At 49.8% G+C, this 16,847-nt stretch overlaps 1 protein-coding gene across 1 annotated transcript; it reads right to left on the bottom strand.

Annotated features, from left to right (window-relative positions):
• Nucleotides 1-5,272: 5,272 nt before the first annotated feature.
• LOC129861177 (lens fiber major intrinsic protein-like) lies at nt 5,273-8,804 on the bottom strand. Its single transcript, XM_055932360.1, has 4 exons — nt 7,976-8,804; nt 7,324-7,488; nt 7,063-7,143; nt 5,273-6,883 (listed from the first exon to the last, which is right to left on the bottom strand). Exons 1-4 carry the CDS (start codon nt 8,333-8,335, stop codon nt 6,698-6,700), a joined length of 792 nt encoding a protein of 263 aa, XP_055788335.1. The 5' UTR covers nt 8,336-8,804; the 3' UTR covers nt 5,273-6,697.
• Nucleotides 8,805-16,847: the final 8,043 nt, after the last annotated feature.

Raw genomic sequence — 16,847 nt, 5'->3', positions numbered from 1 at the left:
TGGTGGAAGCTGCCCATGCTAAAACAGCCTTTTACCATGAGATGCCTCTATCATTCATGGTGTGACAACTCAGCAGCCAGAAACGTATGGAGCATCACCTTGTGGTCATTCCCATTTACTGAAATCCGATGCAACCAAAGCAGGGCACTGATTGCCGTGCTAGTATAATTATTATTATTTTTTTTCACCTTTATTTAACCAGATAGGCTAGTTGAGAACAAGTTCTCATTTACAACTGCGACCTGGCCAGTTGTAAAAGCAAAGCAGTTCGACACACAACACAGAGTTACACATGGAATAAACAAACATACAGTCAATAATACAGTAGAAAAAAGTCTATATACAGTGTGTGCAAATGAGGTAAGATATGGGAGGTAAGGCAATAAATAGGCCATGGTGGCGAAGTAATTACAATATACAAATTAAACACTGGAGTGATTGATGTGCAGAAGATGAATGTGCAAGTAGAGATACTGGGGTGCAAAGGAGCAAGATAAATAAATAAATACAGTATGTGGATGAGGTAGTTGGATGGGCTATTTACAGATGGGCTATGTACAGGTGCAGTGATCTGTGAGCTGCTCTGACAGCTGGTGCTTAAAGCTGGTGAGAGAGATATGAGTCTCCAGCTTCAGTGATTTTTGCAATTCGTTCCAGTCATTGGCGGCAGAGAACTGGAAGGAAAGGCGGCCAAAGGAGGAATTGGCTTTGGGGGAGACTATTGAGATATACCTGCTGGAGCGCGTTCTACGGGTGGGTGCTGCTATGGTGACCAGGGAGCGGAGATAAGGCGGGGCTTTACCTAGCAGAGACTTGTAGATAACCTGTAGCCAGTCGGTTTGGCGACAAGTATGAAGCGAGGGCCAGCCAATGAGAGCGTATAGGTCGCAATGGTGGGTAGTATATGGGACTTTGGTGACAAAACGGATGGCACTGTGATAGACTGCATCCAATTTGTTGAGTAGAGTGTTGGAGGGTTATTTTGTAAATTACATCGCCGAAGTCAAGGATCGGTAGGATGGTCAGTTTTAAGAGGGTATGTTTGGCAGCATGAGTGAAGGATACTTTGTTGTGAAATAGGAAGCCGATTCTAGATTTAATTTTGGTTTGGAGATGCTTAATGTGAGTCTGGAAGGAGAGGTCTAACCAGACAGTCTAACCAGTCTAACCAGACACCCAGTCTAACCAGACACCTTACAGTCTAACCAGACACCTAGGTATTTGTAGTTGTCCACATATTCTAAGTCAGAACCGTCCAGAGTAGTGATGCTGGACGGGTGGGCAGGTGCGGGCAGCGATCGGTTGAAGAGCATGCATTTAGTTTTACTTGCATTTAAGAGCAGTTGGAGGCAACGGAAGGAGAGTTGTATGGCATTGAAGCTCGTCTGGAGGTTAGTTAACACATTGTCCAAAGAAGGGCCAGATGTATACAGAATGGTGTCGTCTGCGTAGAGGTGGATCAGAGAATCACCAGCAGCAAGAGCAACATCATTGATGTATGCAGAGAAGAGAGTCGGCCCGAGAATTGAACCCTGTGGCACCCCCGTAGAGACTGCCAGAAGTCCAGACAACAGGCCCTCCGATTTGACACACTGAACTCTATCAGAAAAGTAGTTGGTGAACCAGGCGAGGCAGTCATTTGAGAAACCAAGGCTGTTTAGTCTGCCAATAAGAATGTGGTGATTGACAGAGTCGAAAGCCTTGGCTAGGTCGATGAATACGCCTGCACAGTAATGTTTCTTATCGATGGCGGTTATGATATCGTTTAGGACCTTGAGCGTGGCTGAGGTGCACCCATGACCAGCTCTGAAACCAGATTGCTGTCACGTTCCTGACCTGTTTTCCTTTGTTTTGTATTCATTTTAGTTGGTCAGGGCGTGAGTTGGGTGGGTTTGTCTATGTTTGTATTTCTATGTGGGGTTTTGTGTTCCTTCTCCCCGCACTCGCCCTGAGGTGCGTGCCCTCAGCCCGGTACCTCCAGTTCCGGTACCACGCACCAGGCCTAGAGTGCGCCACGAGAGTCCAGTGTGCCCTGTTCCTGTTCCCCGCACTCGCCCTGAGGTGCGTGCCCTCAGCCCGGTACCTCCAGTTCCGGTACCACGCACCAGGCCTATAGTGCGTCTCAGCCGGCCAGAGTCTGCCGTCAGCCCAGCGGTGCCTGAACGGCCCGTCTGCCCAGCTCCGTCTGAGCCATCTGTCTGCCCAGCGCCGTCTGAGCCATCTGTCTGCCCAGCGCCGTCTGAGCCATCTGTCTGCCCAGCGTCATCTGAGTCATCTGAGCCACGAGCCATTAGAGCCGCCCGTCTGTCCCGAGCCAGTAGAGCCGTCCGTCAGTCAGGAGCCGCTAGAGCCGTCCGTCAGTCAGGAGCCGCCAGAGACGCCCGCCAGTCAGGAGCTGCCAGAGACGCCCGCCAGTCAGGAGCTGCCAGAGACGCCCGCCAGTCAGGAGCTGCCAGAGACGCCCGCCAGTCAGGAGCTGCCAGAGACGCCCGCCAGTCAGGAGCTGCCAGAGACGCCCGCCAGTCAGGAGCTGCCAGAGACGCCCGCCAGTCAGGAGCTGCCAGAGACGTCCGACAGTCCGGAGCTGCCCTACAGTCCGGAGCTGCCGTACAGTCCGGAGCTGCCGTACAGTCCGGAGCTGCCCTACAGTCCGGAGCTGCCCTACAGTCCGGAGCTGCCACTCAGCCCGGACCTGCCGGAGTCCCTCAGCCAGGACCTGCCGGAGTCCCTCAGCCAGGACCTGCCGCCCCTTATCCCGGTGCTGGTCCTTATCCCGGTGCTGCCCCTTGTCCCGGTGCTGCCCCTTGTCCCGGTGCTGCCCCTTGTCCCGGTGCTGCCCCTTGTCCCGGTGCTGCCCCTTGTCCCGGTGCTGCCCCTTGTCCCGGTGCTGCCCCTTGTCCCGGTGCTGCCCCTTGTCCCGGTGCTGCCCCTTGTCCCGGTGCTGCCCCTTGTCCCGGTGCTGCCCCTTGTCCCGGTGCTGCCCCTTGTCCCGGTGCTGCCCCTTGTCCCGGTGCTGCCCCTTATCCCGGTGCTGCCCCTTCATTTAGGTGGGGTTAGTGGGAGGGTGGTCATTGGGAGGGGGATAAAGAAGCAAGGATTGATTATGGTGGGGTGGGGACCTCGTCCACCGCCAGAGCCGCCACCGTGGACAGACGCCCACCCAGACCCTCCCCTAGACTTTGTGCTGGTGCGCCCGGAGTTCGCACCTTAAGGGGGGGGTTCTGTCACGTTCCTGACCTGTTTTCCTTTGTTTTGTATTCATTTTAGTTGGTCAGGGCGTGAGTTGGGTGGGTTTGTCTATGTTTGTATTTCTATGTGGGGTTTTGTGTTCGGCCTGGTATGATTCTCAATTAGAGACAGGTGTGTATTGTTTGTCTCTAATTGAGAGTCATACAAAGGCAGCCAGGGTTTCACTGGTGTTTTGTGGGTGTTTGTTCCTGTGTCCTCACAGGACAGTTGAAGGTTAGTCACGTTTGTTGTTTTGTAGTTTGTAGTGTCTTGTTTGCTGTTTTTTCATTAAAAGATGGCTTATTTCCCTCAATCCGCATCTTGGTCCTATCCATGCTCCTTCTCGTCTAAGGGGGAGAACAACAATGACTGCCTTTACAATTGCATTGCGGAGAAGGTACGGTGGGATTCGAAATGGTCGGGTGATCAGTTTGTTAACTTGGCTGTCGAAGACCATAGAAAGGCAGGGTAGGATAGATATAGGTCTGTAGCAGTTTGGGTCTAGAGTGTCTCCCCTTTGAAGAGGGGGATGATCGCAGCAGCTTTCCAATCTTTGGGAATCTCAGACGATACGAAAGAGAGGTTGAACAGGCTAGTAATAGGGGCTGCAACAATTTCGGGGAGATCATTTTAGAAAGAGAGGGTCCAGATTGTCTAGCCCGGCTGATTTGTAGGGGTCCAGATTTTGCAACTCTTTCAGAACATCAGCTATCTGGATTTGGGTGAAGGAGAAATGGGGGAGGCTTGGGCAAGTTGCTGTGGGGGGTGCAGGGCTGTTGACCAGGGTAGGGGTGGCCAAGTGGAAAGCATGGCCAGCCGTAGAAAAATGCTTATTGAAATTCTCAATTATTGTGGATTTATCGGTGGTGACAGTGTTTCCTAGCCTCAGTGCAGTGGGCAGCTGGGAGAAGGTGCTCTTATTCTCCATGGACTTTACAGTGTCCCAGAACTTTTTTGAGTTTGTGCTACAGGATGCAAATTTCTGTTTGAAAGCTAGCCTTTGCTTTCCTAACAGCCTATGTATTTTGGTTCCTAACTTCCCTGAAAAGTTGAATATCACGGGGGCTGTTCGATGCTAATGCAGTACGCCACAGGATGTTTTTGTGCTGGTCAAGGGCAGTCAGGTCTGGAGTGAACCAAGGGCTATATCTGTTCCTGGTTCTACATTTTTTGAATGGGGCATGCTTATTTAAGATGGTGAGGAAGGCACTTTTGAAGAATAACCAGGCACCCTCTACTGACGGGATGAGGTCAATATCATTCCAGGATACCCCGGCCAGGTCGATTAGGCCTGCTTGCTGAAGTGTTTTAGGGAGTGTTTGACCGTGATGAGGGGTGGTCGTTTGACTGCAGACCCATTACGGATGCAGGCAATGAGGCAGTGATCGCTGAGATCTTGGTTGAAAACAGCAGAGGTGTATTTGGAGGGCAAGTTTGTTAGGATGATATCTATGAGGGTGCCCGGGTTTACGGATTTGGGCTTGTACCTGGTAGGTTAATTGATAATTTGTGTGAGATTGAGGGCATCAAGCTTAGATTGTAGGATGGCCTGGGTGTTAAGCATTTTAGGTCACCTAGCAGCAGTTTAGGTCACCTAGCAGCACGAGATCTGAAGATAGATGGGGGGCAATCAATTCACATATGGTGTCCAGGGCACAGCTGGGGGCAGAGGGTGGTCTATAACAAGCGGCAACAGTGAGAGACTTGTTTCTGGAAAGGTGGATTTTTAGTAGAAGCTCGAATTGTTTGGGTACAGACCTGGATAGTATGACAGAACTCTGCAGGCTATCTCTGCAGTAGATTGCAACTCCGTCCCCTTTGGCAGTTCTATCTTGGCGGGAGATGTTATAGTTAGGGATGGAAATTTCAGGGTTTTTGGTGGTCTTCCTAAGCCAGGATTCAAACACGGCTAAGACTTCCGGGTTGGCAGAGTGTGCTAAAGCAGTGAATTAAACAAGCTTAGGGAGGAGGCTTCTAATGTTAACATGCATGAAACCAATAATGGAGTAAACTAAACATCACACACATTTTGTATCAAGTTTTTGTGTTTATTTTTCATTTAAAGATGGTTTAAACAGCTTTGTGCTCCCATTAAGGATCAAATCATAAAAGGAGACTCAATGAAAAGCTTACACAGTCATTTTGCAGTGAACAGAATCAGTCCAGTCTGGGATACCTTTCCTTTGGATTGTGTTTTTTTTTCTGAACACAAAAGCAGATGGTTTGTGTAAAAATGAATATCATAGCAAATACCACAGTGAAGGGAGGAAAAATGATAATGCTATGAAACATAATCATGATACAAACAGGAGAGTAATGAAAATAAACTAAATAAATCTGCGAACTCGATCAAACACACATACACTCACTTGCAAACACACTCACACACACACACACACACACACACACACACACACACACACACACACACACACACACACACACACACACACACACACACACACACACACACACACACACACACACACACACACACACACACACACACACACACACAGAGAGATAAAATTAAGTGATTTGAAAAATGAAACCCTGGTCAAATCAAATGGTATCATACATCCACGTTTTGTGTCTGAAGTGCAGAAAACAAAATGAAACTGAAAAAATGTCGAGATAAAATCTGATAAATAATGAAAAAGCATGTCCATCTTCATTGGTTTCAGTCCTGGGCAATTCCAGTCCTCAGGGAGCCTGATTGGTGTCACACTTTTCCCCCATCCCTAGCAAACACACCTGATTTAAACTAATTGCATTTTTACCTGAAGAACATGATTAGTTGATTATTGGAGTCAGGTGTGTTAGCTGGGGCTGGGGAAAAAGTGTTACACCAATCAAGCCCCAGAGGACTCGAGTTGCCTAGGCCTGACTCAAACCTATACAACTAAAAACCTGGAGTGTTGCCCCTCTATCATCCCAAACCCTTTACACCATCTACACCCCAACCCGCAACCCTCTATCCTATACCCTTACCCCGACCATACTTACATACCCACCTATATCTCACCCTCACCCCCCACCTGCATACCTCTCCCCTAGTTTCCCTGCTAGACACAGGGTTCACATGCTTCTGTGCTGACAGGTCTGGTCCTTCAGTCTGTGTGGGTGTGTGAGGGGAAGACTTGGTGTGGCTGAGGAGGAGGAGGAGAGGAGAGGTAGTGGGACTGTTGGAGCAGGCACTGGTCACCTCTATCAAACACCATGTCCAGTTCAGGATACAGAGTGAGGTTGGAGGGAGAGGAGTCTCGTTGCATATTGAGGTTGAAGGTTGTGAACCTGTCTGTGTCTGGGTGTGTGTACAGTTTGTGCATCAATATATGTCGGAATCTGCATGTGCCTTTGTGTTCGTTAGTGAGTCAATGAGAGGGACTGTGTATGTGCTCGTGGGATGGGGCCAGCGTGGGGGTTGGCGGACACAGGGCCTGTCCCTTGTCCCCAGACAGGGGCAGGTTTATAGGGCTTGTGTCTTGAGCTCGATGGGCTCCCCGCGGTTGTCCTGCTGGGTCTCCGTCTCGGGGGGTCGGCTGCCCTTCAGTGTGGCCAGGCGCTCAGACAGACCACGCATACGGGGGAACAGCATGAAATCGTAAAGAAGAGCTCCCATAGCACCTCCTATCATGGGACCCACCCAGTACACCTGAAACAACACACACACACAAAGTTTATCATGAAGATACGGCACAAGCAACTTGTAATGTTGTATATTAGCTACACTATAATTACTATAAGGTCATAGAATGAGCCATTGTGATTATTTGATATTTGTACAAAATATTTCAAATTCTACGTTATGGTGTATGATTGTGTGTTTCTTACCCAGTGGTTTACAAAGTTCCTGAAGAGCACAGCGGGGGCGAAAGACCTTGCAGGGTTCATTCCAGCACCGGTGTAGTACATCTACAGCAGAGAAGGACAATAGGGCATTCAGAATACAGTCTGGCAATGAGTGCATTTCTGTTGTACACAATGCAAGTCTGTTTTTGTGTGTGTTCCACTATGAGGATATAAGTGTTTTGGGCATTGCGTGTGTTTTTTCCTACCACTGTGTGTAAGTGTTCGTGTGTGTGTGTTGCTCACCCCCATGAGGTGTCCGATGGTGACAGCGAAGCCGATGGACAGGGCAGCAGAGCCCATGCGTCCGTTCCTCCTCTCATCTGTCACGGCAAAGATACATATCACTAGCTGCATGGTCAGGAACACCTCCACTGTGGTACCCATGCCCAGGCTGATACCAGGCTGCAGCTGTAGACGGCCAGAGGAGAAAAATATGAATCAGACTTGAGGTCCTTTGTGAACAACTCACTTTGTAAAATAAGTGTGTCCTCTTTCTAGTTAAGTGTATATTATGCATACAATTAGTTGTGGCTTTAAAGGCCTGTAACAGGACATGACAGCAATCAAAGATGGAACACATAACTCAAACTGTAAAACGTTCAGGGGCTTCACCGCTATGGCCTCAGCTCTACACAACGCTGATGGCTTGTATTGTGGTCATTGTATCACAGCAACTGTAGTTACCAGTAGGATCCATGATGATCCATGATGATGATGATGATGATTCCCTAATCCCTGTTCATCTCTACCCATTCTAAATCTCCATTAGCGTTAAGAAGCCTATCAAACATGTTTTGCTACTTTGAGCTGATATATATGGTCCCTTAATGCACCATAAAGGGAATAGGCCCGGTGCTATTTGAGATGTGCACTTGGTGGGTGGGTGGTGCCTTACCGTGTTGAGAGCCATGTTGCCCCTCATGTTGTTGGGGGTGACCCCATAGAGCACAGCGGCCCCGGCCACGGCCCCCAGAATCTGGGCAGCCCAGTAGAAAAAAGCGCGGAACAGGGACATCTGGGAACCCACCAGGTAGGCAAAGGTGACGGCCGGGTTAATGTGGCCGCCACTAATGTGACCAATGGACTGGATCATGGTGGCAGCCGCCAAGCCAAAGCACAGCGCCACATGCAGAATGTGGTTGGGCCCGGTTGTCCAGCGCAGCGCGGCACCCATGCCGAAAAACACAAAGAACATGGTCCCGAAGAACTCTGCGAAGACTGCCCGCCAAAACGTCATGGACCGGAACTCCCACATGCTGGCTGTTCACTGGACGCTCCTTGTAACAGAAAATGTTTTTCTCAACAACAACAAAAAGTTGTCAAGGTGAATCTAGAAAGGTATGTTTTTAAAGTCTTGTTGCTCGTTTTGCACTTAATCTTTTTTTTTTTAATCCCTTTGGAGGTCAGTTTGCTTGGCAGACCCAAACGCTATCTTACTTAGCCAATCAGTTGGAAGACAAACAGTTAAAAAAGTTGACAGAGGAATCCACCAGACAGATCTAGCTCTAAGCTACGGACGATCTAAAGTTGGCGCGAAGGCAGTCAAACATCAACTCAGCTGTGCTCGCTTGCCTCCACTGGCCGCCTGTCGTAGCGACATAGGTGTGTGTATGTGTGTGTTGGAGTGTGTGTGCGTCTCAGAACAGTTGTCAAGAGGAGATGTGCATTGATGCTAGAGGGGTGGTTCTAGAGTAGAGACAGGAATAGACGGACTGTCCTGCGGACGTTTTAGCCTCTCTGACGGAGGGGAGAAGGCCCACCGGGGGCTTTATAACACCCCCCCCCCCCCCACCCCCACCCCCCCACCAGGGCCCAGTGACGCCATAATCCCGAGGGCGGACACACAGAATGGCCCAAATCAAACAAACTTAACCCCTTTGTTGCTCCCCACAACAGAAGAGAGGGGAAGAGAGGGAGCGTAAGGGAGGAAGAGAAAAGGGTGAGAGTGACACGAGAGGGAGGAGGCAATCAAGAAAGAGCAAGTGACTGGGTGAGTATAAGAACGAGGGGTGGAGATCAACCCCACAGAAGTGATGAGAGGAGTTTGTCTAGTCTCATAGTGTCATATAGTGTCGTATGTTATCTGTTGACACATCATAACCATGATAACCATGGGAACAAGTGCTGATGGCGGAGAACACACACAAACACACACACACAGTGATCCAAGGGGGGCCCCAGACAGATGAGCCTTAAGCCAACAGTGTGCGGAATTGACATAAATAGAAATGCCTGACCTTGTGAAACCATTGTCTTAGCATCGAGCATGTGTGCCACATGTGAACAGCGGAACCGCTTGGTTTTTAGAAACATGTTTGTAGTTATCATTCACAACTGATAAGATGTGTTTTTTGCAGATTATTCCCACTGGGCAGAGGTACTGCACTCACACTATTCACTGACCTCAAATCCCAACAGTGTTATTGACAGAGGTATTGAGCATACGTAAGTGGTTATAAGCACTACTTAAGGGCTATGAGCAAAACATTGAAGCTGGGAGCATGACATGGGGACCTTAGATGTCTGCATAACAGAAGCATAGGGCACTTCTTTAAAGCAATTCACTTGACATTGACACCCAAAGCACAGTACAGAGGTATGCATATTTACATATAAACGTTGACTACTGCTCCAAAGTGGTTGAAAACAAATACATTTCTAAACTTAACTAAATAAATGTTTACGTTGTGAACTAACTACAAATATCAGCAATGTAAAGGGCAGCCCTGCCAAAACAGTCAGGTATCACTTAGACACATCTCTCTCTCTCTCTCTCTCTCTCTCTCTCTCTCTCTCTCTCTCTCTCTCTCTGTCTTGCTCTCTCTCTTGCTCTCACTCTCTCTCTCTCAATTTCAATTTAAATTCAATTTAAGGGCTTTATTGGCATGGGAAACATATGTTAACATTGCCAAAGCAAAAGTGAAATAAACAATACAAATTAACAGTAAACATGACTCTCTCTCTCTCTCTTTCTCTCTCTCTCTCTCTCTCTCTCTCTCTCTCTCTCTCTCTCTCTCTCTCTCTCTCTCTCTCTCTCTCTCTCTCTCTCTCTCTCACTCACTCACTCACTCACTCACTCACTCACTCTTTCTGGGGCAGTGTTCTAGGAGGTGCTGGGCTGCTCGGTGGAGAATTGAATAGACAGAGGTTTGTATTGTGTATGAGGGTGTGTGTGTTTGCCAGGCAGGAGGGGTGAGAGGCAGGGTGGCCCACTAACAGCCAAAGCCCTGAACAATCCATGCATGGGGGTGAGGACAAGGGGGGGGACAGGGTAGGACAGTGGCAGGGGACAGGGGAAACGGGGGTTATTGAGCTCCAACGCTGGAGCATATTGCTGACCAGTCCAGAGCCATCACTGGGCAGTGGGCCATGAATGGAGAACGCTGATCTCACCATTTTAACTTTTTTTAATACACAGAGAAAACACACAATGCAAAATGCTGGCGGCAGGAGGGGTGTGTGTGTGTGTGTGTGTGTGTGTGTGTGTGTGTGTGTGTGTGTGTGTGTGTGTGTCATATGAAATCCATAGATTAGGGCCTAATGAATGTATTTCTATTGACTGATTTCTTTATATGAACTGTAACTCAGTCAAATCTTTGAAATTGTTGCATGTTGTGAAAAAATGTTGTTCAGTGTACACTACTGGTCAAAAGTTTTAGAACACCTATTCATTGAAGGGTTTTTCTTTATTCTTTACTATTTTCGACATTGTAAAATAATAGCGAAGACATCAAAACTATGAAATTACACATATGGAATCATGTAGTAACCAAAAAAGTGTTAAACAAATAAAAATATATTTTATATTTGAGATTCTTCAAATAGCCACCCTTTGCCTTGATGACAGCTTTGCATAAAATATAAAATATATTTTGATTTGTTTAACACTTTTTTGGTTACTACATGATTCCACATGTGTTATTTCAGAGTTTTGATGTCTTCACTATTATTCAACAATGTAGAAAATAGTAAAAATAAAGAAAAACCCTTGAATGAGTAGGTGTTCTAAACCTTTTGACTGGTATTGTATGTACAATTTGACATTGTGTGTCTGAGTGTGTATACACATTCACATGTATCATTTGTCATGACTCTCCTGGGAAGATCTGAAGGACCGGGTTACAGTGGGTCCGCTCTACAGCACGCTCTCTCTCGTAGAGCGGGAAGTCGGCTGTTTTATGACAGTCGTAAATACCAAAACTCCTTTCCCCACTCTGCCAAAATGAAAGTTGAGAATCCTTTTGTTACCACAGAGAAAGACTTTGCAGTACGGTAACCTCAAAAAGTTGAATAATGTAACAATATTTCTGTATTCCAACCAGTTGGAATTGTCTGTGGGTATTTAAAGAATAATTTGTTATGTAACTAAAGACGGTAGGACAATATAATGATATATTTTAATATATATTTTTCCCAGTTGTCAAGGTCACATCCAAATGTGGGGGAATGTATGTGATTAAATACTTTATAACAAGCTCCAACTACGAAAGACTTTGATCTCTGGTGAACAAACCAGAGGCTTTATGTCGACTGACTATCCAGCAGACGGACCGGCGATTGCAGAGAGGGACAACAATGGCATACACTCGTAAATATGTACATTGCATTTCTAAAATCCAAATGAGCGGTTGTTGGGGTGCTAAATATCCATATTTACGAGGTGCTGGCCTTCTAGGCAGAGTTACAAAGAAAAAGCCATATCTCAGACTGGCCAATAAAAAGAAAAGATTAAGATGGGCAAAAGAACACAGACACTGGACAGAGGAACTCTGCCTAGAAGGCCAGCACCCCGGAGTCGCCTCTTCACTGTTGACGTTAAGACTGGTGTTTTGTGGGTACTATTTAATGAAGCTGCCAGTTGGGGACTTGTGAGGCGTCTGTCTCTGAAACTAGACATTCTAATGTACTTGTCCTCTTACTCAGTTGTGCACCGGGGCCTCCGACTCCTCTTTCTATTCTGGTTAGAGACAGTTTGCGCTGTTCTGTGAAGGGAGTAGTACACAGCGTTGTACGAGATCTTCAGTTTCTTGGAAATTTCTCGAATGGAATAGCCTTCATTTCTCAGAACAAGAACAGACTGACGAGTTTCAGAAGAAATTTCTTTGTTTCTGGACATTTTGAGCCTGTAATCGAACCCATAAATGCTGATGCTCCAGATACTCAACTAGTCTAAAGAAGACCAGTTTTATTTCTTCTTTAAATCAGGACAACAGTTTTCAGCTGTGCTAGCATAATTGCAAAAGGGTTTTCTAATGATCAATTCGCCTTTTAAAATTATAAACTTGGATTAGCTAACACAACGTGCCATAGGAACACAGGAGTGATGGTTGCTGATAATGGGCCTCTGTACGCCTACGTAGATATTCCATAAAAAATCTGCCGTTTCCAGCTACAATAGTCATTTACAACATTAACAATATCTACACTGTATTTCTGATCATTTTGATGTTATTTTAAATGGACCAAAAAAATTGCTTTTCTTTCAAAAACAAGGACATTTCTAAGTGACCCCAAACTTTTGAACGGTAATGTATGTGACACCCAACATGCATCACGTTTAATACAAGTGTCAGCGTATGCGCTACTGGTGTTGAAGTCAAGTGCAGGAGAGCAGAGAGTTATGATCAGGCGCACAGTACCCCCCCCCCCCCTTGATGCGCGGCTCCAGCAGCGCCCCGACACCGGCCTCGGGGACGACCCAGAGCGCGAGGCGCCGGGCGATCCGGCCGGAGACGGTGGACCTCCCACAGCATTTCAGGGTCCAACACGTCCGCCACCGGAACCCAGCACCCCTCCTCCGGACCGTACCCCTCCCACTCCACAAGGTACTGAAGGCCCCCCGCCCGACGCTTCGAATCCAGGACGGAAAGGACGGAGTACACCGGGGACCCCTCGATGTCCAGAGGAGGCGGAGGGACTTCCCGCACCTCAGACTCCTAGAGCGGACCAACCACCACCGGTCTGAGGAGAGACACATGGAACGAGGGGTTAATGCGGTAATCGGGTAGAAGCTGTAACCTGTAACACACCTCGTTCACTCTCTTCGGGACTTTGAATGGCCCCACAAACCGCGGACCCAGCTTCCGGCAGGGCAGGCGGAGGGGAAAGTTTCGGGTCGAGAGCCAGACCCGGACCCCTGGTGCGAATACCGGCGCGGCCTGCTGGAGGTGAACATGGGCGGTGAACATGGGCGGCTTCCCATGTCTCCTCCGCGTGCAGGAAACCAGTCGTCCACCGCAGGAGCCTCGTTCTCACTCTGATGCCATGGCGCCAGAACCGGCTGGTACCCCAATACGCACTGAAAGGGGGAGAGGTTAGTGGAGGAGTGGCTGAGCGAGTTCTGCACCATCTCAGCCCAGGGCACGAACGCCGCCCACTCCCCCGGCCGGTCCTGGCATTAAGAACGCAGAAACCTGCCCACATCCTGGTTCACTCTCTCCACCTTCCCATTACTCTCGGGGTGAAAACCTGAGGTGAGGCTGATCGAGACCCCCAGACGTTCCATGAACGCCCTCCAGACTCTCGAAGTGAACTGGGGACCTTGATCAGAAACTATATCCTCAGGCACCCCATAGTGCCGGAAGACGTGTGTAAACAAGGCCTCTGCAGTCTGTAGGGCCGTAGAGAGACCGGGCAGAGGGAGGAGACGACAGGACTTAGAGAAACGATCCACATCAACCAGGATCGTGGTGTTTCCCTGTGACGGAGGAAGATCAGTTAGAAAATCCACCGACAGGTGTGACCAAGGCCGTTGTGGAACGGGTAAGGGATGTAACTTACCTCTGGGCAGGTGTCTAGGAGCCTTACACTGGGCGCACACTGAGCAGGAGGAAACATAAACCCTCACGTTCTTTGCCAAAGTAGGCCAATAGTACTTCCCACTCAGACAGCGCTCAGTCTGGCCGATCCCCTGATGACCAGAGGAGGGTGACGTGTGGGCCCAATAGATCAACTGGTCACGGACAGCAGACGGAACGTACAGACGCCTGACGGGACACTGGAGGGGAGCGGGCTCTGCACGCAACGCCTGCTCAATGTCCGCGACCAGCTCCCTCACGACCGGCGCTACCAGGCAGGAGGCCGGGAGTATGGGAGTCTGATCCATAGGCCGCTCCTCTGTGTCATACAGCCGGGACAGTGCGTATGCCGTAATATTTTTGGAACTTGGTCTGTAGGACAGGGTAAACACAAAACGGGTAAAAAAACATGGCCCACCTTGCCTGATGAGGATTCAGTCTCCTCGCTGCACGGATGTACTCCAGGTTGCGGTGGTCAGTCCAGATGAGTAAAGGGTGTTTAGCCCCCTCAAGCCAATGTCTCCACGCCTTCAAAGCTTTAACCACAGCCAACAGCTCCCGGTCCCCCACATCATAGTTCCGCTCCGCCGAGCTGAGCTTCTTCGAGAAGAAGGCACAGGGGCGGATCTTCAGTGGCGTGTCCGAGCGCTGAGAGAGCACGGCTCCTATCCCAGCCTCGGACGCGTCCACCTCCACTATGAACGCCAAAGAGGGATCCGGATGGGCCAGCATGGGAGCCAAGGTAAACAGAGCCCTTAGGTGCCCAAAAGCCCTGTCCGCCTCAGCCAACCACTGCAAACGTACAGGGCCCCCTTCAGCAGTGAGGTAATTGGAGCAGCCACCTGGCCAAAGCCCCGGATAAATCTCAGGTAGTAATTGGCAAACCCTATAAACCGCTGAACCTCCTTTACCGTGGTGGGAGTCGGCCAATTACGCACGGCTGAAATGCGGTCACTCTCCATCTCCTGATGTGGAAATGCGATACCCTAGGAAGGAGACGGCCTGCTGGAAGAACAGGCATTTCTCAGCCTTGACGTACAGGTCATGCTCCAACAGTCGTCCAAGTACCCTGCGCACCAAGGACACATGCTCGGCGTGTGTAGCAGAGTATATCAGAATGTCATCGATATACACCACTACACCCTGTTCGTGCATGTCCCTGAAAATCTCGTCTACAAAGGATTGGAAGACTGATGGAGCATTCATCAACCCGTACGGCATAATGACGTAGTCATATTGCCCTGAGGTGGTACTGAACGCCGTCTTCCAATCGTCCCCCTCCCGGATACGCACCAGGTTGTAAGCACTCCTGAGATCCAGTTTAGTGAAGAAGCGCACCCTGGTGCATTGACTCAATCGCCATGGCGATGAGAGGTAGCGGGTAACTGTACCTCACCGTGATTTGATTGAGACCTCGATAGTCAATGCACGGGCGCAGACCTCCCTCCTTCTTCTTCACGAAAAAGAAACTAGAGGAGGCGGGTGAAATGGAGGGCTGAATGTACGCCTGACGCAGGGATTCAGAGACATATGTCTCCATAGCCGCCGTCTCCGCTTGCGACAGGGGATACACGTGACTCCTGGGAAGTGCAGCGTCTACCAGGAGATTTATCGCACAATCCCCCCGTCGATGGGGTGGTAATTGAGTCGCCTTCTTTTTGGAGAAGGCGAGAGCCAAATCAGCATATTCTGGGGGGATGCGCACGGTGGAGACCTGGTCTGGACTTTCCACTGTGGTAGCACCAACGGACACCCCTACACACCTCCCCGAGCACTCTCGCGACCACCCCGTGAGAGCCCTCTGTTGCCATGAAATGGTGGGGTCATGACTAGCCAACCAGGGAAGGCCTAGTACCACGGGAAACGCAGGAGAGTCAATGAGGAAGAGACTGATTCTCTCCTCGTGACTCCCCTGCGTCACCACGGCCAGGGAGATGGTGGCTTCCCTAATTAACCCGGACCCTAATGGTCGACTATCCAGAGCGTGTACGGGGAAAGGTCTAACCACATGAACAATGGGAATCCCTAAACTAAGGGCGAACGCTCTGTCAATAAAATTCCCAGCCGCGCCTGAATCAACGATCACCTTATGCTGGAAATGCGGGGAAAACTCAGGAAAACAAACATGCACAAACAGGTGGTCAACAGAGGGCTCTGGATGAGAGTGGTGCAGACTCACCTGGGGTGACGCCAGAGAGCCCTGCCTGCTGCCTCGACTCCCAGAGGGACCAACCCGGCACCGACCGGCAGTGTGCCCTCTGCGGCCACAGATGGTGCACGTGAAGGCCCCTCCTACAGCCTCCCTAAACGCAGCCCCTCCCAGCTCCATGGGCACCAGAGCGGGGGTGCTGGAAGACGGAACCGACAGAGCCCTCACTGGACGTCCGCGGGTGACCAGCAGGTTATCCAACCGGATGGACAGATCCACCAGTTGGTCAAAGGTGATGGTGCATTCCTTCAGAACAACTCCCGCCGGACGTCCTCGTGCTTGTCTTATTTTTATTTTTTATTTTCTCCACAATTTTCGTGGTATCCAATCGCTAGTAATTACTATCTTGTCTCATCGCTACAACTCCCGTACGGGCTCGGGAGAGACGAAGGTCGAAAGCCATGCGTCCTCCGAAGCACCACCCAACCAAGCCGCACTGCTTCTTAACACAGCGCGCCTCCAACCCGGAAGCCGGCCGCACCAATGTGTCAGAGGAAACACCGTGTACCTGGCCCCCTTGGTTAGTGCGCACTGCGCCCGGCCCGCCACAGGAGTCGCTGGAGCGCGATGAGACAAGGATATCCCTACCGGCCAAACCCTCCCTAACCCGGACGACGCTATGCCAATTGTGCGTCGCCCCACGGACCTCCCGGTCGCGGCCGGCTGCGACAGAGCCTGGGCGCAAACCCAGAGACTCTGGTGGAGCAGCTAGCACTGCGATGCAGTGCCCTAGACCACTGCGCCACCCGGGAGGCCCGGGC

Source organism: Salvelinus fontinalis, chromosome 8 (genome assembly GCF_029448725.1).
Source record: "Salvelinus fontinalis isolate EN_2023a chromosome 8, ASM2944872v1, whole genome shotgun sequence".
Lineage (NCBI taxonomy): Eukaryota > Metazoa > Chordata > Actinopteri > Salmoniformes > Salmonidae > Salvelinus > Salvelinus fontinalis.
This window is presented reverse-complemented; position numbering and strand designations above follow the sequence as displayed.

Bases quoted from the DNA above. Each gene is read 5' to 3' on its own strand.
- LOC129861177 (XM_055932360.1), bottom strand. From the start codon at position 8,335: ATGTGGGAGTTCCGGTCCATGACGTTTTGGCGGGCAGTCTTCGCAGAG. The intron at 7,489-7,975 runs GTAAGGCACCAC...GGCCGTCTACAG, and splicing joins GCAACATGGCTCTCAACACG to CTGCAGCCTGGTATCAGCCT. The intron at 6,884-7,062 runs GTAAGAAACACA...GTGTTGTTTCAG, and splicing joins GGAACTTTGTAAACCACTGG to GTGTACTGGGTGGGTCCCAT.